The following is a 27,589-nucleotide window of genomic DNA, read 5'->3' as shown; positions in this document are numbered from 1 at the left end:
ATATCGGGAAAAATACCACCAAAAATCACTAGTGTTGTAGTACGAACTAAGACTTGTTTGGGTGGGTAGTGTATAATTCTGAGGAAATGATAGTGTGTGACCAACCCCATCACCTTGGGAGGGTAGCCGTGTTCTGAGCTTACAGTGGGACAGTGGGACAGTGTCAAAAGTCATCACAAATGAGAATTATCCAGGGGTGATTTTCAACATAAGGTAGTCTTATTTTTGCTGTACGACAACACCATCCCTGAACTTTAATTGCTTTCTGTGCGGGTTTTTTCAAGAACTTTTTTGTGTTTACCTTTTGTAAACAGATGATAACAATGATGACAATGCACTGTAATCATAATGCCAAACAATAGCATTTGCGACAACCTTATGAAATACGCATTGAAAAGTCAACTCCAGGCTACTGTCCACCTTTGTTGGATCCTTTACTTGAATGAATGAATTGAAAAACTTATATTGGGCGCCTTTCCGTGGTCCACCACGCTCAAGGCGCCACCCCCCCTAAATAGTCCTCAAACAAGGTAGTTTTGAGTTGCCTCTTAAATGATGTTTCTGGTAGAGCCCTGACGGAAACAGGAAGTTTGTTCCACAGGTATGGGCCACAGCATGAGAAGCTGCGGTCACCATACCTGGACTTACTTCTTTTGATTTTAAGCGCCTTGAACGTGGTGGACCTCGTACAGCCGCTTGTCGCCACCAGCAAATCTGACAGGTACATCGGACCCCCACTGCTCACTACTGTCTTGTGTACAAGAGTCAGAATTTTGTAAACGACTCTTGCCTTGACAGGAAGCCAATGGAGCTCGCGGAGCAGTGGGGTGATGCTGTCAAATTTCCTGCGGCGACAAACAAGCCTAGCAGCGGAATTTAGCACACGTTGCAAAGGAGCCAGGGTCTTATCTGGTAGACCATAGAGTATGGCATTGTTAGTGTCTAGTCGGGAGACAACCAATGCGTGCACAAGCCTTACTACTGAGTGACGATCTAGGTATTTCCTTATCCTCCCAATTTTGTAGAGGCTGGCATAGGCAGCTTTGCATGTCATTTTCACTTGAGTCTGCATAGTCATTCCCTCATCAAGCCACACTCCCAGGTCCTTAACGCATTCAGATTTTGGAATCTGAACTCCGCTGATACTGATACTGGGAATGGATCCCTGTCGACGCGTTGACACAAAATTGACCATGTCCGTTTTTGGGGCATTAAGACAGAGCCAATTTGTTGACAGCCAAGACTGGATATGGCCTATTCCACCCTCCGTGGAGGCAACCATGGCGCTACACTGGGCGTTGTCACCACATCGAGCAGAAGTCAACAACTGATTATCATCAGCGTACAATTGATATGGAATGCATGCTCTATTCATGACGTCTCCCAATGGAATTGTATATATCGTGAAAAGTACTGGGCCCAACACAGACCCTTGCGGCACTCCATACTCCAGTGACACAGCAGCTGACGTAAAACCCTGTATACACACAGAAAGTTGTCTGTCCTCGAGATATGAGCTGAACCAGTGCAGGGCAGTGTCCGAGAGTCCTATCCTCTCCTGGAGTCTGCCAAGCAGAATGGTGTGGTCAACCGTATCAAAGGCCGCAGAAAGATCGAGTAACACCAAGAGACCCTCATGTCCTACATCCAAGGATGTGAGTATGTCATTGGTAACTTTAAGAAGTGTAGTCTCGGTGCTGTGGCCTTTTCGATAGGCCGACTGATTCGGGTCATACAACTCGTTCACTGTCATATGCTCTCGTAGACGAACAGCTACAACCCTTTCGATTAGCTTGGATAAATAGGTCAGGTTTGAAACTGGCCTATAGTTGGCAAGTTCATCACAGTCCAAGGTTGGCTTTTTCAACAAAGGCTTCACTAAGGCAAATTTGAGGTCTTTAGGTACATGCCCTTGCTGCATTGATTTGTTGACTATAGATGTGAGCACTGGCACAAGGGGAGTGACACATTTTTTCAATAGGACAGTCGAGATCGGATCCAGAGTGCAACTCTTGGCGGGTATTGACAACACCAGCTTCCTTATTTCATCCTCAGTTGCATGGGTGAAACTGGACAGGCCTGGAACACAGCCTTCAACAGAGTCCTCTGAAATTGGTGTCGACACAGCATTGCTCGAAACGAGTTTTTCCCGTATCTTACTGATCTTACTTGTGAAAAAACTACAGAACTTCTCAGCCAACTCCTTTGGGTCATCGTGGTCTGGTAAGGGAGATGTTTTCCTCTTACCCAGGAGCTCATTTACTTGTCCTCGCATAGGCACTCAAGAACAAGGGACCACAGCTTTAATCTCATCCGACAGACCCTCGAGTATTTCATGCGTTGTACGTGTTGTGAAGAGCCAGAAATGTTAGTTCCTTGAAAGCCACGCCGGTTCATCCAGACATATAATCCTGTTTTCTCCCCAGGATTGAACCCAGGCCCTATTGCGTGGTAGCCAGCAGTGTTAACCACTAGTCTATGAGGCTCCTCTAATTATCATGGATTGCAGGTGTTGATATTTCATGAGCTAGACTGTACATTCCGATACATCTCAAACAAGGAAATATTTGTGGCCATCTTATTTTGTGGTTTTGTGAAATTGCAACTTTGGAATACCGCTACCTTTAATTGACCATTGACAATCCCTGAACTTTAAATTCAATCACCTTTTTTTCACGATTATAGTATTTTCGCCATTATCTTTTAACGTAGAGGTAAAAAGCATGTAAACATTACCAGCTTCAAGGTATTCTATCATGTAATTTCATGCGAGATTTGTGTATGGTCTATAAAAAAAACAATTATATGTAACTTCACATATTTTCGAAAAACAAACCATGAAATAACAGATTTGTCATGGACAAAAACACTTGAAAATGTTCAAAACCTCAAGATAACATCTTTAAAAATTCAGTCAACAAGATTTTGAAGGTCACATTGGCAAAGATTTATGTACCAATCGATTGGTTTATTTTATAAGTACAAGTATTATCTCATTGACATTTCAAGTTTTGAATAAGGCTGAGTTTCATTTTATATCAACTTTCTACATGATCTAGATTTAAAGGGACAATATAGGCAGCTAGGCAGGCAACGTTGCACGAAATCGCCAATAGGGGTCTTTAACATCTCACAGTATGTCAAAACGATTCATGCTTGTATGAGGAATAGTGCTGAATCAGACATGACCCAGGGCCCTTACTCTGTATATTAGTCAGCTGAGGATGGCCAAATAAGCCCCTCTGCTCCTGCCTATAGTCCCACTTTAAGGCCATGGTTCGTTCATATTATTGTTCTAGTATGTCCTATTTGAAAAATCTCAAATTCAATATCTAGTTTCTAATTTCTATGGAACAAGCAAATATTGCCTTTCATCTCTGTCAGATGAGTTTGGTGTGGTTTCATTGTCATTTCTTTGCAATGCTACATTTTTGTGTCAGACTTTCTCTCTGACAAACTTTCAGCAATCTAAGACTGCTTTGTTAATTACTACAAAATCGACCCAAAAACCAGGACGTCATGACTATCAGATAAGGGATGTTCCCAACCAATTGTTTTTGGAAAAAAATCATGTTGTTGTAGGCATCCAAGGACCATGTGCTCATTTGGGGCTGGACATGAATAAAAAAACTGTCTTTGATCGGTGAAACTTGGGTGTATCATGATTAAGATTTCAAGTGAGAAAGAGTAAAAAGTGTGGGAATGGGGGATACCCCAAAAAAATCCCACCTGTGGCCATGTCTTCAAAACGACTTTATTGCCACCGAAGCTTTTTATTGGGCTGTTCAAAATTCCCACTTTTGTGAATGAACTCCTGGTGCAGGAATTGCTCTTCAAACTGGTGGATAATTCTGTGATGTCATTTCGATTTCACCCTGCCAACAGGGCAGTGAAGGTCGCATTGTTTTGCCGAGATTTAGGGGCTGAAGCCTTGCAAATAACACATTTTCATTCATATTTTTCGAATCTATGTTAGGAAAAGATGTCGATTGTAGAAAGTGAACTTTTTAGTTTGTTAAATCAATAACAAGTAACATCGCAATTACAGACAGTGAACAAAAGCAATGGCTTCCCGTATGCACTTAGGGAGTTGATTAGGCCCGGATCTGTGAAACACTTCTGATTAGGCCTAACAAGTGAGAAGTTTCCATAATTGATGAATAAGACATTGTGTTCAGTTAATAAGGGTGGAGTGAATTCAATGTTTTTTGCTTCTCTAGTTACATAGTCCGTATCAACCTGTCGAGTTCAGATGCGACAAGCGCCTCGTTTTGGTAGAGCGAGTCACAATTACTACAGCGTTTTATAACCAGGAACGACCAGCTAGTTTTAAAACACATACATACTCTGGACTCAACGATCTATGACCGGTTCATTGTTGGTCTTCAAGTTGTGGTAAGTTGATTGACAGTGGTTGGCATTGGGAATGAACTGATCACTTGTGACCTAACCAACAATACTTCTATCAATAGTCATAATGTGATCATTGAGTTTCCCTGTCTTTTAGTCTATTGACAAGGAATCTTCAGTGAATGAAATCGCGTTGATAATAAAGCGAAATCCTTAAGGGCCTCAACTCTTACTTTGAAGTTGATCCAATGGCGAAAGGCATAAGCATTGAACAAATTGTTATTACCCACCCACTGTTCATCCCGATTGAGTTGAATGTTGGATGGCATCCAACGACAATGCGCATAATATCTAGGGGGCTTGGCTTACATATCCAGAAACAGTCTTAGATCGGAGAGTTTAGAGTATTGACCAAAAACACAGAAAGTGCTATATCTCGCTAACTTGGGACTCGATTGTCACTAAGTTTTTATCACAGGTAGATGTAATAACATTGTATCATCTTCAAAAATCATTATTCCCCATCAACCTGATCAATGAAACGAATGTAAAGTGAAACTCAAACTTTAGCCTGATCAAATATGAAAATGTTATTGTGTCAGTGACAGTGTTATTGTCTCAGTGACATATGTACATATGTACTGAGGCATGCCCGAGTTTGTGTGATCTGATGTTTTCAAACTCATCTTTGCTGGCTTGTTCTAAAATAGGCATATATATGGCCAGAGACTAGTTCTATTAACATGACAAAGCCTAGATTCATCCAAGCGGCCTTTGATCGCCACTTGAAACGTGTCTTACTTTCTCTTCACTCTTGTTGGACCCATTTTACGGGGCCATATTCTGATCATTATTAGTTTCTTCTTCTTCTTAATGACACATCATCTTCAAAAAATCATTATTCCCCATCAATAAAGTGAATGTAAAGTGAAACTCGAATTTCGGCCTTATCAAATATTGAAAATGTCATTGTGTCACTGATAATACGTGCATCTATACTGAGATACTCAATGATATGCCCAAGTTTCAAGCACTTCTTGGCCTAGCTTGTTCTTAAAGCGAACCTTGAACGAACGAACGGCGTAGGCCTTTAAAGCGATTCTTGAACGAGTAATATAATGCCCTTGATGTACCTCAGTCGGTATGAGAGTATTCGATGGAACCACACTGGGGTCGCTATTGTGCCAAGTTCATCAGGCCGCGGCTAATTAACTGACCAGCACCGTACTCAATCATCTATCTGGCCATAGACTATTAACACGACAAAGCCTAGATCCACCCAATCAACCTGTGATCGCCAATCGAGACGTGTCTCACTTTCTCTTCACTCCTGTTGGACCCATTTTACGTGGGCCATTTCCTGATCATTATTAATCATAAATGACATTAGGATAATGTAAAGTGATATTATGATGTGATTTACAACTTTGCGGAAATACGTCCGTTTTTAATTGTTGATCACAAATGTAAAGCTCAAATTTTCCATTTTTGATTAGATTTATTATAAAATCGCTGAATGGAAACCACCGCGACCGCAAAACTTTTCATGTTGTGATGTCATCAACGAAAAGAGCATCGAAGCGAGCCGTCCGGGCGGGATTAAACCATAAATTTCTAGAAAATGTGCATTTCGATTCGAAAACCTTACCGATTTATGAGAAAGTGACGGAGTCATTTGTCAAAAACAGCTAAAACATTATATGGTGAAATTTGACACGAGTTACCCAGAAGACGTCGGGTTCGCTGTGGGAGTGGGACATTTTCAATGTTAAGATTTGTAAAATTCACAAAATGCTTTCGAAACATTCAAAGTGAAGACTTGAAGGGAGGGTATGTTTGTTCTCCCCACATAATTAGTGTTTCAGAAGCCTGCAACGTCTTTTTCTGATGATTTTTTGGAAGAAGAATGTTGTGGCATCAGAAACAGCTTTGAGAGCTGCCAGGATACCAGCGGCCGCCTGGATTCCACCAAAATAATTCTGGATGCCGTCACTGGACATCCTGCATGCTTGCTGATAATCTATAGACCTGTCGATACAAAGAACTATACACCTAAGTAAATAAAACATGAAAACTTTATGTCCTCTGACCTTTTTAAAGTAATTTAAACTGTCAGCTTTATCTTGCCTGACATTTATCACTCTCAAGTATTATGTTTGGTGATACTTTGTACTTAACCATTGGAAACCGCAACATTTCTTTTTGATAATATTTCAAGTGGTGATATCCTAAGTGAAATATGTGTCGCTACAGGATGTCTGTCAGGGCATGTCCCAATTTCCTCATCGGGAAAAAGTGAGTCAAGAACTCTAAGAGCCAGATCATGACATTTCACTGTGGATACTTCCGATGAGACTTCATGACATAATAACTATGTACTGTACTTTTCAAGGTCACATAGGTCATTTTCATTCAAAGGTGCAATGAGTTAAAAAGAAATTGGCACAGGGATAAGGCTGTTTGTGTTTAAACATATGTGGCCCATCACGTCAATACCAGGCGCATGTCGCTCTGAGCTTGGCAGGTTGAGACGGACTGTTCATTTCTCTGTTGTCTACCTGTCGTAAAATCTGAGCACATCAATTTCTTCCTGGTGTCACATAGGCTCATCTTCTGTGCGACCTGCACCAGGTTTTGCTGTGATTGGTCATATACAGTAGAACCTCCCATAGCGGACACCTCTCCATTAAGGACACCCTCTATATCAAGGTCACTAGTTTTGGTCCTAAATTGGGTGTTTCCATTCAATTTGAGCTCTCTAATCAGGACACCTCTTTATTAGGGACAGCACTTGTCAGTCCCTAGGGTGTCCTTAATAGATAGTATGGGCCGTGAAAACCGCAAAAAATCTGAACATGTTTCTGTAAGCGGTCGTCGCTCGCGCAAACTTGTCTTGCATGTTTTTGTGAAAGAGGACGTCGGAGAACGCGGTCGTATATCAAAACAGACGTTGGGTGGCGCTCGCGCAAACTTCCCTCACATGTTTTTGTGAAAGAGGACGTCGGAGAACGCGGTCGTATAAAAAAAAACAGACGTTGGGTGGCGCTCGCGCAAACTTCCCTCACATGTTTTTGTGAAAGAGGACGTCGGCGAACGCGGTCGTATATCAAAACAGACGTTGGGTGGCGCTCGAGACGGGTCATCCTATTTAGCGTCCAGTGGCGACCAGTAGCGTCCAACGCAAAATAATAGGGTGTATATGGTTAAAAATGTTTTCAAGCTCCTAAAACACTTTCAATAAACAAGATTTTGAAGTTTGGTGGAGTTTGCAAACCTAGTTTTTGAATAATTATCACCAGAAAACGATCCTAGTTTTTGAATAATTATCACCAAAACATTTCAGTGTCTTTAAGAACTTGAACCAAACCATTGGCCTGTCCCAGTTGAGCATCCTACCTGTTTCTTCAAGCAGAGTGTATTAAAGAACTTGAACCAAACCATAGGCCTGTCCCAATTGAGCATCCTACCTGTTTCTTCATGCAGAGTGTCTTTAAGAAATTGGACCAAACTATAGGCCTGTCCCAGTTGAGCATCCTACCTGTTTCTTCAAGCCTAGTGTCTTTAAGAACTTGGACCAAACTATAGGCCTGTCCCAGTTGAGCATCCTACCTGTTTCTTCAAGCCGAGTGTCTTTAAGAAATTGGACCAAACTATAGGCCTGTCCCAGTTGTGTATCCTACCTGTTTCTTCAAGCCGAGTGTCTTTAAGAACTTGGACCAAACTATAGGCCTGTCCAAGTTGTGTATCCTAACTGTTTCTTCAAGCCGAGTGTCTTTAAGAACTTGGACCAAAATATAGGCGTGTCCCAGTTGAGCGTCCTACCTATTTCTTCAAGCTGAGTGTCTTTAAGAACTTAAACTAAACCATAGGCCTGTCCCAGTTGAGCACCCTACCTGTTTCTTCAAGCTGAATGTCGATTTCTCCATTGATCTGTCAGTCTCAACCTCAAATTAACCTTTCAAGTTTCATAGTTATCTTATCATTCTCGTCAAGTTATCTTTGTTCTCGTATCATGATCTGAACCTATCTATTCACAGTTGGAACATCGAGAGGTCATCAGCATCTTTTGCCAGGTGAAGGCTTTTCGCCAGCGCTCACCAAAATTGATATGATGAGGCAGGAAGTACGTCTGGGAGATCGTAACAAGGGAGAAGGAGGGCATACCCATGGAACTAGGGGGTGGGATATTTTGTTTTAAGACTTTGGATGTGAAAATATTAGCCATCAAGTTATCTTAGGAAAGGTCACAACCTGTAATAATAACCTGCTGTAGGAGTACTCTCTCAGATTGTGACATTGTCCTGAGCAAAATTGGCCTCTGGTCCAGCTTTGTCTCTAGGCATGGGTCAGTACCATAGACTACTCAATTGGTCATGTGACTATCAATGAACATTAATAGTTTGGACAAAGTCACAACCAGCAATTCGGTTTGCGTGTTGTCACAAGTTGTGACTTTGTCCCAAGCGATTGAGGACAACATTGTCCCAAGCGATTGAGGACAGAGTGTGAACTTCAAGTTATGGGTTTTTAAGTAGGTTGTGACATTGTCCCATAGCGCTAATTTCAACCTGTTAAAAGAAGAATCTAATTTCAACGTTTTACACTGATGACATTCTTTTAATCCCTCTTACCATCCATAGATATTTTGGGTCGCAAAAGAAATGTTGAAGCAAAGGATTTTAAAAGGAAGAAGTTTTGGGGAGGCCGCCTTGTACCATGTGCAGGCAGATGATTGTAGGATTGGGTGTGACGTCATAATTGGATGAGGCAAAGGAGTTATAGTTGTGCCGAGTGACGGTTGTGCCTTTGATCTCACACTGGTCATTTTCCTTGAATGAAAAGATTTCTATATAGGTATGAAAGATGGTGGGGGAGGGGGGGGGCTACAATTCCAGTGCCGTTTCTGAGGCAAGAACAGATATTGGCGCATGAAGTAGACCTCAATGGAAGTGTCAGAGGATCTCATATTGTGTCCTTCTTTGGAAAAAAATGACTGCCACGAGTTTACGGGAAGTCGGCAAACAAAGCCTTGAGATCGAGTTTGACCCAGCAAAGCACCTCCATTCAAAGCATGGAGCGTGAATGGCTCAACCGACCCTGTCTTCCCCCGAGGGTTTGAATAAAGAGCCCTGGGGCTGGGGGTGGGATTTCTCAGGCATTCCCCCCGGCCCAGCATATAAAAGTGAGAGAGGTTGGCACAACCTAACCCAGGCTGTCCTTCCTGAAGCTCGTGGAATTTGGATTGAATGAAAAATCATATTCTGTCCAGGGCGCTATCCAGTCAAAATGGCCGCGGGTCAAATCGCCCCTGGTGCCACACAGGCAGGTGGGGGAAGCATGTTGGGGTGGATTAAGCTCTGCATCTGACCCAGCTGGGAGCCTGGATATAAGAAAAAATAAGATTTTTAAAGTAAGATAGAATTTATTGTTCAATGCCACAAGCGTCACCTTCACATGTACATGTAAATCACACTGATATGGAGATGGAGTGTCGTTCTGCACTCATAGAAATCATAAATATTTGCTCAAAAGAATTTGTAACGGGCTACTGTGACAACGACTTCTTTATACAATGTTCCAATTTATTATCAACTCCTGTAGGCCTCCTTGTGTATGTACACTGAAATACATGAAAGAAAGAATACGCTCCAAACATAAAGTATATACTGATAGGGCAAGTATTACAAACATGAAGCCTCTGATAATATACTTAGAGCACATTTCTTACTCTAAATATACTCAGTAGCGCCACCACGGTGCGATAGTAAACGAAGTATAGGCTGTATTGATTGAAGGAGGCGCACATGCTGAAGTGATTCTTTGTTAGCTGTGACAATCTCTGGGCTGAGGTCGATTGTGACCGTTGAAAACAAGTTACATCATTCCCCGCAGCCAAGCAGTTCTAACAGCCATGAACATTCGCTGAAATGCCGGTGTAACACCTGTGATTGTTTCCCATGTGTCAGTGTTTCCAAACAATAGGCAGCTAGAGAGACCATGACTTTTCAATAGGGGGAAACACAGAAAAACTTGTCAATCTATCTTTTAGCGTCCCCTCATTGTTTGGGAACGCTCAAAAATAGATTGACGAGTTTTTCTGTGTATCCCCCCCTATTGAAAAGTCATGGTCTCTCTAGCTGCCTATTGTTTGGAAACACTGAAACATGGGGAACAACCACAGATGTTACACCGGGATGGTACATTTTTTTTGTCTCTTGGAGGCATTCTGAGATCAGGCTTTTTTGCGGCTCCGATGTCGTAATTTCGAGAGACGGAGTATGATTGAAAAAAGGTGACTCCGACTACGGCTTTGGCCAGGGGCCAAGGGAAGAACGAGTCCATGGCACGCTACCAGGGCTTCTTCCTATGCTTGGGGTGATATGCACGCCCTTAGTTACATTGGTTTTACGTCTCATTCTCGAAGGACGAAGTAGTTGTCTTGCTCAAGGACAATATACCGGGCATAAGGTCATGAAATGAAGTAAAAGAACAATGATAAACCACAAAACGACACTGAGAGTTTATTTTCGAGTTTGCAATGAATGATTAGTGGAGGTATCGGTGTGACAGAGGATGTCGGTCGTGGTTGCATTTAGGACAATTTGTGTTCATCACATAAATACCATCTCTAACGCACAAAGGGTGCATCGAGGCACGCATTATACATGTGATGAGCAGATTCTTGTTTTGCATTCAGTCACTAAATGAGCGGATTGTTGTCTTGTGTTTCAATAGTTACTCGATGAGCAGACTGTTGTTTTGTATCAGTCAATTAATGAGCGGATTGTTGTCTTGTATTCAGTCACTCGATAGGCAGACTGTTATCTCGAATTCGGTCACGTATTATAATGAGCAGGCACTCATTATAACAGTCGATTGCTGTTTTGCATCCAAGCACAAGCAGATTGATTGTTGGACGAGTCGATCTTGAAACATCCCGCGGAATTTCTGGTCTATTTTATTGTGTACGTAGCCAGCTACTTGAAAAGGACAATGCGTTACGCTGGCAGAGGTGGAATCTGAAATGAAATCAACAGATTTAAACTATCTGAAAGACACGTGAAAGCATGCAACTGGAGACATACATGTACGTATAGGCCTATGTCATATACTCAAAGGGGGTAAATAAATGTGTTTTAACCTCGACCGGTTGAGAATCAGAGGCGATCAAAGGAACTGAACCGGATCTAAAAGAACACATAAGACGCATAATATAGTTCTGAATTAGGATTGTATAACTGTATCACCTTTATATAGGGGTATTCGCATGGAACCTTTTCAAGTGAGACTTTAAACACCGAATATTACACAAGATGACGAAGTTGGGAGATGAACTCCGACCATTCATGGGAAAACAATCCATGAAAGCGATTTCAGCAGACTGAGGCAAAATTCACAACACACCTTTGCACCTCCCTGTCCCCGCCTAATATTTATGAGATTCGGTACCACCGTGGCCGAATCCTCCGGCGCCAAAGAGCGCTGCGTAGCACGGCTTGTTGCAATATGGCTTTCCCTCATGCTGCAATAAAGGGAAGTATGGATCACTCATGGGACACGAAGAATGGATCACGCAGCTGGGTCCACCAAGAAGGCAGGCCGAGATCAATCAATATCTCGCTAATAAGCCGAATAGAGACTTTTCACTACGGACATAACGTCTACCTTATTTCAGAAATGTAAATCTTGTGAAGCAGTCATATACTCTTAGAAAGTTTTTTAGCTTTTGAAAACCATTCAAAAGGGTTTTCGGCCTTTAACATCAACGAGCTCAGAAACTTGGACTGAGGTCGGGAGGATGACTGGTACCGTAGGATTTTGCATTTGCACTTGCTTTGCTAATATGTGTTTGCCATCAACGCATTTTTCAGTTCACCCGAAGCACTAGAAGGCTTAGTAAAACAATACTTTCGTAACTTTGGACATAGACTGGCAATTTTCAGTCCGATAGTACTGCGCGATCGCAATATATACATGTATTTACAATGTAGCCCACTGTGACTGAATAACATGGAAGTTGCATGTACTGGGAGAGAATAACTGATATTATATTTGCCGAGGAGAATGAGTTTACTCGTCAAGGTAGCCCTCATGGAGAAACCATGAAGGTTTTCCAGCTAAACATTACAGTCTAAACCTACCTCCGCATGGCTGCCTGAAGATAGAGTCTTGCTACATTTTTCACATTTAAGGCAAGGTCTGTGCCAGTCTTTTCCCAGAGAGGTCACCTTCTCCGCTGAAACATAACCATAAGCCTAACATAAGCGTAATAAAAAACAAATGCATATATGTGGTGATAACACCATCGTAACATTAAAGGAGCGGTCTACTTGTGGCGCAGCGCGATCGAGGGTCACGCTGAAACAGAAATCCCCTTTACTCACCAAAGTATACTTCCTTCTGACAGTTAGGACACTTCGGCATGTTAAGTTTGCTTCGCGGACAGTTGAGTTAAACGTCTGGATCGTCTGCTCCCAATATCGGTATGAATTGTTAAATGGACGACTGGTTCAACCCTGGGGTACACCCAGGTTTTGCACACGTTACTTCCATCATGCAGGCCTTGGCATGTTCGGGGGCATGTTCCGGACGGTTGGTTTGTTATTATGTTCTTATGTTCAATGACGCCAGACAGTGGCTCTCGAGCCATTATACCGTGAAGATCTATTTTACAGATGTTTTTTTCCCCGACTGTAGGTGGTAAAGGGGTATATATCTGGCAAAGGGCCTATTGCAGAGCACAAGAGAGGTTAAGAAGTGCTTTGATAAACACTGACGCTAAGTTTATTGACGTCAATATAATTTATACCGCGCAAAAACTATCTTTGTTAGGTTAAGATGCGAACTTACCAAGAACGCAAACGCTATTGTCATTGATTGTGAGTCACAAGCCAATGAATAGCATGGTAGGCCTACTGATCAAGGTCTGCTGATATATTATATGTCATTGCCCTTGGCCTTCGATAATCATTTTTATATAATGACACAGGATATTGTGGATGCGATAGCAACGATTGTGGATCGGCATGTGGCTTAGTAACGTGAGGGAATCACGGCATACCACGTGGGGGGCCATCCTGGTCTTTTGGGCGTATCTATTTAGAAAATACGCGATAGAATGCTAGGCTTACTTCTAAACTACTTGCTACTTTGTTCTGTGGTCAAATGGGGCATGAACAGCTTCGTAACCGACCATCAAACTATTACCCAAGAGGCATAATTTGGTGTCTTCATAGTAATAGTCTATTGTAACAGATGGCTTAAATTTCTACGATAAATGATTAGTTAAAGGTTTACCCATTTTATTATAATTTATCAAAGTCTTGAGGGTTCATCTATAGTTATAGACGGGAAGCCAGAGTTTATATAGGAATTTACAATTCTTAGTTTACATTTTGACTAAAATAAGGTTATGTGATGTAAACCTTAAACGAATAGTAATTTTGCAATCTGTTTATTTAATCAGAAGCTTTATTTCTACCCTATGTGAAATACGTGAAGGTACGATTTGGGAACTCGGCATCGGGGTCAGACATTTAAATTGATGACTGAGATCCTCTCTTTTGTGTGAGAGTTGAGTTTAGACTGTTCATGTATTTTGTTCGGTAAATAAGTTTCATTGATTCTGACTTCGCTGATGACCCAAGTTGTCCTTTCACGGGGTTAGATGATGAAGAAGATTATTTATTTATTAACAAGAAAACACCTAGTCTTAATTAGAAATAAGTAATCAGTTGGGGTGATTTAAGTTGAGTTCGGTCAAATTTTCTAAACTTTGTTTTTCCACATGTTCGCAGCTGTTGCGCTCATCTAGGATCGTTGTCGCTATTTAGGAATCGCCGGGACAATAGGCCTGGGTCACACATATGGTCGTTTGTATAAGGGCCAAAATGTTCTTTCGTGGCTTGGTCATGACGATTCCTAAATTGACTTGGCAGTTCCTGATTGGTCATTTTATGATGAGTCAGGGTCTTCCTGTTCAACGACGCATGCGCAACAGTTGATGCTTAAAAGGAAGGGGTGCGCCCTGACCGGAAACACTCGCTGGCGGGCTTCAGTTTCATTACGATGAATTTACGTTCCATGCATCTCGCATAGATCGGTTCTCAAATCACACTTAAATCAAATCCTCATAAACATCCGTTTAAAAGTAAGTCCACATTTTGAAACGTACACGGCTCATTATTCTAAAGTTGTAGCAACGTAAACTTTCTCACAAAAATATTCATATAATTCCCCAGATATTGACTTCTCGATTTCTTCGATTCCGATTTCGATTCTACCTGGACGTGGCCCTGTGTGACCCTCCATCGGCACACAGCAGGTCAAGATCTACGGCCTCGTGGGAAGGTTCCCTCATCACCGAAGGTTGGTATCTGTGGATGATCCGAATCGAACGAATTCTTATTCGGATCATGACCGATATCAGTGTAAGGTGACACTATTACAGAATAAAATATTTTGCGCTGTGGGGCAAGATAGCGGTGATGACACTTCTCCAGGTGGCAACATGCCGACGTCAATAAGGTTACCGTCAGCGTTAATAGTAGGACTTATTAACCTCTCTATTATCTGGCATACGATTCCCTTCAGCTGATTTTTTGTGTGACGGTACCTGTTAAGGATTGAGAGAGTCGGCAGTTTACGAAACATTAACGTTTATTCCGCGACGACGGGGTCAACATGGACAACGCAACAAGTGAACTAAAATATACAAAGAAACATATATAAGCTTTGCATCAGGGAGTTATTAAATACCTACGGTTAAAACGGCAATAAATGACAAATTTAAAGATAAGAACATTACCTACCGAATTTGCCCGCACCAGTGCAACGTGAAATAACGGGTGGGAACACCCGGAGTGAAAGACCAAAAATGCCAACTAACATGGCGGGGAGGCGTTGCCGAATTTATAGTAGGCCCAGAAAATGATGTAACAACCGTGTCAACCCTAGTCCCTATTGATCAAGAACTTCATACCGTGGCCACGGATTCAATAATCAGGAGATCAATAGAGGCCAAGGTTGACACAGAATCTAGGCCTTGAAATTCGGAAGAAAGGAAATTTAAATATTAATTAATGAATTCTGAACAGTACCCTCGAAGAGAGAGTGAAGAGAGGTCCAAAATACGTTAGCCGCCGTCGCTACGCAATCTCCTAGCCAGCGCCATTGGTAACGGTTGCTAAGTGATACTTGTACCGTGTACTAGTACACCGCGTACATTTGGTCTCTTCCGGTTTCAGAGGCAACACACTGAATCGCAATCCTATTTGGAGATTGCTTCGCGGACCCGGAACTATCGATGAAGTCATGCATTCCATCTTTCATTCAATCGCACTGATAACTAAACAAAACGATGGTTGACATCTTTAATTTTCTTATTTGTTGATACATGCATACGAACATTATGGGAGTTCTTAGTGAATTACAATGCAATGCAATTCGGAATGCTTTGTAACTTACAGAGAATGATTGATTTCGTGTCAAGGTTTGCAAATTCAATTGGTCTTCGCCGTGGCTCTGTTAGTTTTTGCATGATATCAGATTGCTCATGAGATCATGCTGCACGGCTCGCGTCAATGGAATGTATGAAATGTTAATCAAATGAATTATCACTAATAGATTAATAAAAAGATGAAAAAAGATTCTCGGTCGAACATACACGTTCCCGAAATACATCAAGTTTGAGGTGTTATAGCCCTCACTGTCCGTATTCGTTGTCTCACCGCTGTCATCGTCGTCATTGTAACGCATGGACATTTCGCCCTCTATTCTGCAGTTCTTAGACCACCGATTCGCCGCCAGAATGGTCAAATGTGATATGCTATTGTGGTTTTGTTTTATTGGTGAGACAGCCAATACCTCATTTCGGGGAAAGACCCTATTGGCCATTGAAGCCAATATTGCAATTGTCTATTGTCTATTGTCTATAAGTTTGTATAAAATCCTACATGTAACTCTAAACAACTGTTTTCTTGTGACCCATTTAATAGACCTACAGGGTGTATCAACCTAAGATATCGAGAGAATAAGAGACAGATGATTATGATTTCGCTTTATAGTATAACAGTACAGACGTAAAAATCTCGGCATTATTTTGGTACATTTACGTAGTTTGATACTTTCTGGCATTAAGCGTCATGCATGGCATTGACCGCTGGATTCAGTGGTGACAGCAAGCCAGTGTTGTGTTTTTATTGATACACCCTCTAACTAGTGGTGGATATAAGCCTTCTTTCTGCGTTTTAACGACTTGCCGATAGCACCTAACGAAACTAGTCCCTTAAACTTGAAAACTGTTGTTGATCACCCTGGTTCCTCCATTTGTTGAGTAAGATATAAACGAGTTCACTAACTTCAGAGATCTGAAATAATAGGATTGTTAAGTACATGTTTTAGCTTAAAGGTGGCCGTTTAGGTGTTAGGGTTCGAAATGTCCTTAGGAGAGAATGTCCGGGGAACAAAGGAATCTTATAATGAAATGCACTTTTAATCTGTGAGGTATTGGCAGTCATGGTCGAATTCTTAGTATATAAATCTGTTTAATTCAAATGTTAAGAGGGTTCGGAAATCTTGAAAAAGTTTGAGGTGTTTGTTTGTAATGTCTGCCACCGGAATCTCAATAGAACTTCCGTGGTAGAGTCATTTGAAGACACCTATACTATCACCGTCATCAAAACCCAGGATATACTGCGAACTAAAGATGTCGAAGAGAGAAACACATACACACCTAATATTTATGAGATTATAACTCCAACAATAGACATTCATGACGGGACCTATCAACCGACCTGGGCGTTACGGGATACTAAGTTATGTCAGTCCTGGACGTTACGTGGTTTTCGCGAGCAATGTTAAAATCCATTACATGGGTTTTCAAACTTATTCAGAACATTGGGATGTTAAGTCAGTGGCCTATTCATATGCGCTTAAGATCCTGCAACACACACACACGCATAGCTGCCGTTAGAAATGCATCTTGACCCTCAAGCCTTGGATCCACTCCGCCGACTCGGACTCCGTTACACCACCAACCCTTGACGCAATACGCATATCTGCCTGCATAAGTTGGTTCTGTTATTCTTCGTCAGATGGCACGCTACCGCCGATATTAACCAATCAGAAGGCCTGTAACATGAGCCCACTTTGATCAGCTGAGTTTTTATTTGCACATGTAAAATTTCTAACCGCAAACAACAAGTCTAGTTACAGTTTTGAGTGACTTCTTCCGACGCAATGTGATTTATGCCCTATTTGACCTCATGTATTGCACATACAGGGACCAAGTGCCTCTGAGTTTGATTTCTTTTAGAATCACACCCTCAACAATATACTGACTAGAAGATAAATTCTTGCTAATTAGGTTTATTGCTCTGACTTGACTTCTACTAGTGGTCTTCACCACATGCAATATTACATCCAAAAGTACATGCCAAGATGGTGAATAATACCGCATGTGCTTACACACTTAACCTAAAACCCCTTTTGTAATCTCCCTTTACCTTCTCTTCTTAAATCCTTTTCTTCTCTCTCTAACTACACTTCTCTGTTAGTACATCGCTTCTCTGTTCTGACTTCTCTGTTATCTACAAAGATGTTATATTTAAAGATTCATAAATAGTTTCAAACATATCCCCCCCCCAAGTAAATGTAAATACATTGAGTTTCCCCCAACTTAAAAGACTTGATTCCTCCTAATCGGAAAAGAAGGTAGATATGGTCAAACAATTATATATACGAATTTTGGAGTGCTTACATCTCCCCTTCTCTCACGAGATCACTATCCAAGATGGCTTACCATCCAATGAAAGTTATGAGCTTACAAACTCACTATTTACGCTCTTTGAAATAGAGGCAACTCACAACGGATTATAAAAGCACTTTTTTGAAACAAGTGAGGATCCTAGTTCCCAAACGTGACAACTTGTAACAGAATATTCATAATAAGAATAGTCTGGAAAGTACTGAAACGAAATATCCCAAAAAGTGCATGCCATGTACACATATTTATACACACTGTACCTACACAATGCATAAGCTTTCCCCATGTAGAAGTGTAATAAAGAAATACGAGACCATGGGTATTTTCCCTGCACATAAGTTGGCCACATATACCAGTTTCAGGACGCGTTTCTGATAAAAACACTTTACGGTTTCTGATATAGGTAATTGTATTATATATGAAATGGAAAAATTGCGATTGTTCTTGTTATAAAGCACTTTGAGACAGACCCAGATCAGTATAAGTGTCATGCAAAAGTTTTTTAGTACATGTACTGTGTATTCCAAAAGAGATCTAGAGGTTCATATTCTTCCTTGAAATAAAGAAGATGTCAGCAACAAGAAGTTCAAGATCGCATTGTGATAGCGACAATGATCTCTCTCATGTTTCTTCTCTACATTCGGGAAGGACTGCCACACATGTAGTTTTGGCTGAAGAAAGGGGACACAGAGAGGTTGTGAAGTCGCTGAAGAGTGCTACTAAAAGGTGATGAAGACAAAGAGCGGTTACCGTTATATGGTATCAAGCAGTCTGCCTTGTAGTGGTGATACCTGTTACGCAAATAAAGAGAGAATGATCATGAGTTTCGCTTAACCATTAGATAGAACCATGCGCCTCCATATGAGATCTCATGATATTTTGGTGATCGATCGCTGCGGTAAACGTAGCTACAATCCAACCTTGCGCCGTCAGGAATTGGTGGAGGTGCGCAATGACTTAGGACGAGGCCTATACCAATAGTTTATTTCATTTCCTGTGTCCAGTAACAGTTACGATTATTTTCTCTGGAGTGATATGTGTCCAAAATTTATTCAGTTAGACACACGATTCTGAAGAGTTCCACAGCAACACAAAACTGAGAAAGATACACCCTACCCGCAGTCAACGAAGACGCGATGATGTTTCTTCAAAGGGTCTACTGATTTGTCGTTTTGCTTTGTCTAAACTGTTTTTAAACAGTTTGGACGTCTTGTTATTCATCAGAAAATGACAGAAAGTAGCAAGATTCGCTCACTATTGTATTATGCAATACCTTGAATAACAATTATTGGTAATACAATGTTAGTTACGAAGGCCATTATACTAATTAGCAACAGTTAATTAATGGTATTCGATCCGATAATTTGTTTATGAGCCTTGGTCCCCTTATTAAAATGCTTTAATGTTGTAATTGTTCTTTTTCTCCTCTCAGCGTTCGTTCTATAATTGGAGGAGTTATTCTCACTTCCCTTTTTTCACGATAAAAACATGAAAAATTGCAATGCTAGCAACGTTGCATGCCGGTTGAAGCATCGACCATACTGAAAGGTCTTTCGTTAAAGTTGGTTTATCAAGATTTGTCATGATGACCATTTGATAAGATTTTACAACGATGAGAATTTAGGCCAAGGTGAGAGCAATAGATCGTGTAATCGACTCGGCCTGAATTCTTGTCGTTGCGAAGTTAGGGGCAAATTAACATGATTCGCTTGAAAATGCATAAAAACTACCATTACTTCATTAATTCCGATCAAACTGCTCGTTTTAGGTAATGTTTTGCTCGACTCTGCCAAAATAAGGTTGTAAAGTTACTTTGATCTTCAAAGATTATGACATGTTTTAATATCTCGTTAATGCTTTACCTTCCGAGTGAAATCACCAGAGTTGGTTTCTTTTGTGAGCTGGCGAATTCCTCCTTCATGGCATACTGAACTTCCAGCAGTATTGCCTCCGTTGATTTGTCTGTAAGCATAGCAGTGGCATTACTTTGAGGGTCAAGATGTCTCAATGGCAGAATGAGCGTTGCTTTGAGATCAGATCATCTGTGAATCATGGTCCAGGTGAAAATGAACCGTTTTTTAATCTAAATAAACTAGATACTGGGCTTCAGAATCACAAAACTATCAAATATCCCATTAAATAACAGTTACATTAAATTAGAAAAATGTAAATAGACATGAAATGGGATTTCTAAACATGTGAACATCAAACCACAAAAAAACGAGACGTTTCGCATTTTTTCAATGTTTTTTTTCGTTTTTTACCGCGACCACGAAATTAAACCTGCTATAAACTAGTTGTAGTCGGTCAAATTAATAAAACATGAATATCGCATCAGATGACAACATATGGAACCATGTGATACCCTTAGACGGTCCATTAAGCACTGTCAACATACTGAACTGCTAATCACAAAAATATGTGATGATGTGGAGTAGAAAAACGCTTTTCGAAAATTATTCTCAAACCAGTGACATCACTTCTCCTCAAAAGTGTCGAAAAGCAAACGAAAAACATATCACTTTTCATATATCTAAATAGTTTAATAGAGATCAGTGACTTTGAAGCACGCGTTTGCTTTAAAACGGGGTGTTTGTAACGGCCATGTTCAGCTGAGCGAAGAATTGTTCAAAGTCCAGTCGTGCGGATTGGATTGGGTGTACCACGTGATCCGAGAGAACTCTGTCCCAACGCACGTCTTTCGGAATGGTTGGTGGCTTTGATATTGAATCCATATGCTCCCTAGTTGCCGGACTCTTTATTTGAAAGACTCTGATTATACCAAGAATGAACCACAGACAACGGAACTTAACAGAGGCAATGGACTATTTATCCCAAGAGCTTATGACAGCCTCATGAATTAATTCAGCCATGCACAGACATTGCAAGGAATTACTGAAACAAACATTCATTTGTGTTGTATTGGACCACAGCTTATATTTGTTATCATCACAATGAAAACAAAACAAATTTAGATACTATAAGCAACTGGCCTGCTATGTAACACCAAACATGTGCCAATCACTTGTACACTTGGCAACCAATCGGGAACACTGGTAGAAACGTCATGCTAAGTAAAGTGTAGAAAGAGTAACCAAAATAAGTTAGTGCTAGTTAAAACCCTTTCTACAAATGCCTTTCAAAGAATATTATCATTATCTTGATGATGATCATTGGTGATGACAATGACGATGAGAGGTTCAAGTAAAGTTCCAGGTTAGCGTTACATGTCGTCGATGCATCCTCTTGAGGAAAACCTATTATCTTTCTCTTTCGGATCAAAGAATAAAGCATCGCATTTCATGGTAATTATTCATCTTACACGATATTTTCAATACCAATTAAGAAAGCAACTGGTCCAAGAGATTAATCAATTCATATAATAATTAAAGTGATACAATCCCAGTACTCTGGCTGCCCCCAAATGACTGGAAATCCCTCTCAGTGAAAAGTCAATAGAGAGGTTCCGATTTTGATGCGAGAACGAGAACAAAAATGAGATATTTATTGTCGTTACACGTTTTTTTCATTATACGTTGATTTTTTTGTCCAACATAGTGTGATGAGCGGTAACGTGGACGTTCCGGGGGCTTGGCGAAAACTCCCTATTGTTTTTTTAACAAATACCAGTCATCACCGTGACAGGTAAGGCATTTTTGTAACTCGCGAGAATTTCTAGAAAAAATATTAAAATTTCAAGATTTTCAAGATTTTCTTTGGGCGGACTCCGGCATTTATTATGGTTTTTACAATGAAACAGATTTTTTTATCGCAATCTTTTTATCAATCATTTTATCGCTCCGCAGGCGCGTGACACCACGTGACTGAATACGCCCCATAATGAACCAAATCACCTTTAAAGGAAGAAGAAGTTGTTGACATGTAGTTTACTATCCCCTGAGACGAGTTACCGTAACTTCAAAGTGGCTCATTCGTCTTCGTACAAAGAATTATTATAATTTCATGGGAATGATTACATCATTATCAACCGTTATATTGTAGGTTTACATGTAGTTATTTTCATTTCACTGCAATATTTTCCTTTCGCAGGAGTGAATTCATATTAGTTAAGAATCTACAGATTCTTCAAGTTTGTAAAATCAACACCTACGAGGCGATAATGTCAATACACCGCTTGGTATTCCTCATCTTATTGTATGTTGTGGTACCATCGACTTGATGGCCTTCGGGAAGTAACAAGACTGCCGTTGTACGAGGCGGCAGAAATGACACAACTTTTGTGGAGGAAAATGGAGGAAAATCAGCTGTAACATCTACTGGAGGAACGACCAGTGCGGGGACAACTTGTAACGCAGTTACATTTACTAAAATGACCAACCTGAAGACAAGGCCAAGAAACATAGTCACGTCTGCTGAAAGAACGACCAGCGGGAGGACAATAGGGGATACAGTCACATCTGCTGAAGGAACGACCAGTGGGAGGACAATAGGGGACACAGTCTCATCTGCTGAAGGAACGACCAGTGAGAGGACAACAGGGGACACAGTCACATCTGCTGAAGGAACAACCAGTGGGAGGACAATAGGGGACACAGTCTCATCTGCCGAAGGAACGACCAGTGGGAGGACAATAGGGGATACAGTCACATCTGCTGAAGGAACGAACAGTGGGAGGACAATAGGGGACACAGTCTCATCTGCTGAAGGAACGACCAGTGAGAGGACAACAGGGGACACAGTCACATCTGCTGAAGGAACAACCAGTGGGAGGACAATAGGGGATACAGTCACATCTGCTGAAGGAACGACCAGTGGGAGGACAATAGGGGATACAGTCACATCTGCCGAAGGAACGACCAGTGGGAGGACAATAGGGGATACAGTCACATCTGCTGAAGGAACGACCAGTGGGAGGACAATAGGGGACACAGTCACATCTGCTGAAGGAACGATCAGTGGGAGGACAATAGGGGACACAGTCACATCTGCTGAAGGAACGACCAGTGTGAGGACAATAGGGGACACAGCCACATCTGCTGAAGGAACGACCAGTGTGAGGACAATAGGGGACACAGTCACATCTGCTGAAGGAACGACCAGTGTGAGGACAATAGGGGACACAGCCACATCTGCTGAAGGAACGATTAGTGGGAGGACAATAGGGGACACAGTCACATCTGCTGAAGGAACGAACAGTGGGAGGACAATAGGGGATACAGTCACATCTGCTGAAGGAACGGCAAGTGGGAGGACAATAGGGGACACAGTAAAAAAATATGCTGCCTCGAAAGTCGGTACTGAGAGTAGTAGCAATCATGCAATAGCAAGAGACGAAATTCCAAAGAGCTGGATTTTGATGGGACTTGATAGCATCAGCATGGTCGATTGGGTTGAGATCCTAAACACCACTACGCTGGTAGGTAATGAGACATACGACGGCACCACTTTTCAAGTCACTGATGATATTGTTGACAACACTTCGCTTCTAGATCAACTTGATGAGACTGGGTTAGAGGACAATTTAACCGAGTCCGATAGAAGGTATATTGGCTATTTTAACCAGATTCAGAAAGCAATAAAGCTGTCCTTGATACCAGTTATCATAGGCTTAGGGGTATTTGGTAATTTGGTTTGTCTAATCATTATGACAAAGAAGCATAACAGAGAAAATAGCAAATGTTTCTTGATGGGTGCGCTGGCTGTAACAGACCTTATCATTGTATCCTTCCATACGCCGATGTACTACATTGGGTGGAACATCAGCAAAGAAATGTTTAATACAAGGTATGTGTGCAATGTCTTTGCTTTCTTTGGGAACTGTTGCCTATGCGTGAGCGTGTGGACACTAGCCTTTATGACGGCACAGAGGCTCGTGTGTCTCTTCAAACCTATGAGGGCGAGAGCTATAATGAGCAACATCAGACTCACCGCGCGAATTCTGCTTGTGGTTCTTTTGGGATCCATATTAGTCAGCCTCCCATTAATATTCGTTACGGACCCTGATGGTCCTGACGAGGGCCACCACGGAATATGTCAGGGGATGAAATATAACATATGGTACGCGAAGGCATACCCGCATATCAACAACGTGGTCAGGGCCTATCTCCCTTTTCTCGTCATTCTTGGCTCTAACATTGCCATAACCTGCAAGCTAAAGTCCGCTGCAAGGGAGCGAGTGAGGCTGCAAGAATCAGCACAAGAGCAAAAACAGAAGACGGTCACAAAGATGTTGGTTTTGGTATCCTTCGCATTTATCATTCTGGTGGGTCCTTTAGCTGTCTTCAATGCTACACGCCTGGCTTTGAATGACAGGTGCGGACCAGTATGTACAGCGGCCAAGAGTGCGGTTTACCCATTGGTCTACGCCCTGCAGGCATCGAACCATGCTGTCAATTTTTACTTATACTGTATCGGCGGGGGTAAAAGATTCAAAGCGGAATTTTTCCAGGTGATGAAATGTTTCGTGAAAAGGCAGCGAAAATCATTCAGTCACTCTAGATCTTCTAGTTCTCATGCAGTCCAGCCTAGCCTGTTATAGCTGATAAAGTAATAACAAGCAAGGCGGGTTCGCAATATTGTGAACTACCGCCAAACAATAGTGGTATCAGCACCGCAGCCAGGCATTGAACTTAATATCGCGATTGAAGTCCCAGTCGACTGGTGGTGCCCATAAATTCTATGACTGCGCCTATCACGACGAAATTGCAATGGTGGATCCTTTGAGTGCATGGATAGATAACATTGCTAGGAGGCTTTCCCGGATTTATTCGAAAAACATTTGACATTATCCCGACTTTTCCCTGAAAGGTCGGATTCTAGAAAACTAATAAAAAATACTTGGGCTTCCCAAATTAGGACCTTAAAAATCAACCTCATTAACCCCATTCAAATTAAAATTGATAAATCGACAGTATGTACATAGCTTGATTAGAGGGTACCCAGAAATTCGTCAATGGGCTCCAATAGATATGATGGGTCCCATTCTGACTGTCGTAGATTACCGATCTCCTATAGTTTATTTTAAGCATTGTGTGCTGTTGTGTCCAGCCTTTGCTAGGTAACCATATTGTTTATTAGGCCTCGGCTAATCTGGGCCGTTCTTTGTATGTTCTAGGTTATTTAATCCATGAGCACAATAAACTCGGGGCATTTTGCCATCCTCTGTTGGAACAGGAACCCTCGTCTTTACTTCCTTATATTTCCTTTGATTTATCACGATGTTTAGTCCGTGAAATTGGTACCGAAACCCGGGATTTTATCAGCACGAGAACGTGAACCACACGTCAACATGGAGAAGCTCAAACTATCCTGGACGGCGGCTAGAGGATGGTTGACAGGAGAAACGGAATCGTTACACTCCATAATCCTGCGTACGGCGGGTCTAACTAAGGAAACTCCAGTATCAAGGGGAAGAATTCGACAGACGCCTCGCTTCGGTCGATGCAGTTCAGACAGAAATACAGAAGCTGTATGACAACGAGGAACATTTAGAGGACATAAAAAAGGCTACTATCGTACGAAATAAATATATTGAAGTCAGGCTCGAGGTTGTCCGAATGATGGCTGAGCTCACTGCGACGGGGCCTGCGACGACAGTTGTCGCTGGTCACAGCTCAACTCATTGACATTTGTCATCCGCTCGGCTTCCAAAACTCGAACTTGCCTCGGGTCCACTCAGCCGACCCGGACTCCGCCACAACAACCACAACAACCCTTGACGCAATACGCAGATCTGCCTGTATATGCTGGTTCTGTTGTTTATTTATTTATTTATACTTTTCTATGCGCTACAAAAAATACATGTACATAACACAAACGGTAATAGAACAACAGCAGAGCATAGACGGGAAACCCATTAGGCGAAAAATTAGCCTCTTTAATGGGTTTCCCTTGCCAGTAATTAGCACCAAAATAAAAATACAAGTATAAAAAAGCATCTCAGGTAGGCCTGCAGCTAGCACACCTGCAAAAGCCTACCCAAGAGCAACTATTTTAGACATCGAACGAATAAAACTTGTTATCATAAAACTTATTTACAAAACGTTTAAAACAATTGTGATTGTGCGTGATTGCGCAAGTCACGTGGGAGGTCGTTCCACAGGTTAACAATTCTATTAAAATAAGATGCTAAAAACGTTTCAGTCCTACATAAACGAAGGCGGAAAAGACAGTCGTCCCCTCTTCTTGAATAAAAGTCGATAAAATCATGCAGGGGCAAAGTAAAATTTCCTGTCAAGCAATTGTGAAAAAAGAGGAGGTCCAATATTTCCCTGCAGAAAGACAACGGCATAAGGCCCAAGGCCGACAGTCTGTCAAGCAATTGTGAAAAAAGAGGAGGTCCAATATTTCCCTGCGGAAAGACAACGGCATAAGGCCCAAGGCCGACAGTCTGTCTGTGTAAACAGTCTCATTGCCCAAAATCTGCCTCGTTACACGACGTTGAACATCTTCTAAACGTGACAAATTACGTTCAGACGAAGAATCCCAGGCAACGCTGCAGTATTCCAGTCTACTACGGATAACACTGCCATACATAGTTTTCAATAACTCAATGCGTTTACAATTTCCAGTCACCCTTCTGACCGCGTACCAGGCTGAGTTAGCTTAAGCTAAGCGCACACGGGCGACAAAATGACAAAAAAACCTGAAAACATTTGTTTTCAAATATTTTTTCACAATTTGTTGCCCGTCTGCGGGCGACAAAAACAGATGTTTTTCGAAAACATTTGTTTTTGAAACAGTTTTCGAATATTAAACATGCAATATATTTTTGACCTAGTCAAAATGTTTTTTGTCAAAACGTCGCCCGTTTGTGGGTGACTGCAACGAAACGTAAAACATTTTTTGCGTCATCATCGTCATTAGCCAATCACGATGACGTTCAGCGTCATGTGATACCAACCAAGCCAGGTCAAAATGGCAGCGCCAATTTTAAACGAAAGGGGGTTGATTGTGGATGAAGAATCGGAACTGCATGAATTAATATGGACTATTGAGCTCGAGGGCAGGTTGGTCGAGCTGTGACAGGAAAGGCCTGCCCTGTTCGAGGTGACCTCGCCGCTCTACAGCGATAAGAACAGGCGGTATGCCGCAATTACTGAAATAGCAAAGACCCTAGAGATCGGCCGCCATCTTGGAATACGCGGGTGTGACCGGGGGTGTGACGTATGGCGCAACCATGGTTACCCCTTGTTTTTGACGTGACCTGTGACGTGACCGTGTCATTTTGTCTCCCGCGTGCGAGTGATTGAAACAAACACGACAAAGACGCAAAACATTTCGAAAACAACTGAAAACAAATGTTTTCAGTTTCGCTGTCATTTTGTCGCCCGTGTGCGCTTAGCTTTAGAGACAGTTTGATCAACATGCTTGTTCCAAGTAAAATCGCTTTCAACAATAACACCTAGATCCTTTACGTCTCGTACTCTTTCAAGCAGAGTTCCGCCCATGTTGTAATGGAATAGGAAGGGGTTTGACTTTCTAGTAACAGAGATTATCACACATTTAGGTTAG

General features: G+C 41.7%; 1 protein-coding gene across 1 annotated transcript; it reads right to left on the bottom strand.

Moving 5' to 3' along the window:
- Positions 1-10,559: 10,559 nt before the first annotated feature.
- Positions 10,560-12,867, bottom strand: LOC135498060 (cysteine-rich protein 1-like). Its single transcript, XM_064788209.1, has 4 exons — positions 12,735-12,867; positions 12,492-12,586; positions 11,755-11,872; positions 10,560-11,369 (listed from the first exon to the last, which is right to left on the bottom strand). Exons 1-3 carry the CDS (start codon positions 12,772-12,774, stop codon positions 11,777-11,779), a joined length of 231 nt encoding a protein of 76 aa, XP_064644279.1. The 5' UTR covers positions 12,775-12,867; the 3' UTR covers positions 10,560-11,369; positions 11,755-11,776.
- Positions 12,868-27,589: the final 14,722 nt, after the last annotated feature.

Source organism: Lineus longissimus, chromosome 13 (assembly GCF_910592395.1).
Source record: "Lineus longissimus chromosome 13, tnLinLong1.2, whole genome shotgun sequence".
Taxonomy (NCBI): Eukaryota; Metazoa; Nemertea; class Pilidiophora; order Heteronemertea; family Lineidae; genus Lineus; species Lineus longissimus.
Note: the sequence above shows the minus strand (reverse complement) of the source record. Positions and strands in the feature narration are given on the sequence as shown.

Bases quoted from the DNA above. Each gene is read 5' to 3' on its own strand.
- LOC135498060 (XM_064788209.1), bottom strand. From the start codon at position 12,774: ATGCCGAAGTGTCCTAACTGTCAGAAGGAAGTATACTTTG. The intron at 12,587-12,734 runs GTGAGTAAAGGG...GTTATGTTTCAG, and splicing joins TCAGAAGGAAGTATACTTTG to CGGAGAAGGTGACCTCTCTG. The intron at 11,873-12,491 runs GTAGGTTTAGAC...CCTTTATTGCAG, and splicing joins CTTCAGGCAGCCATGCGGAG to CATGAGGGAAAGCCATATTG.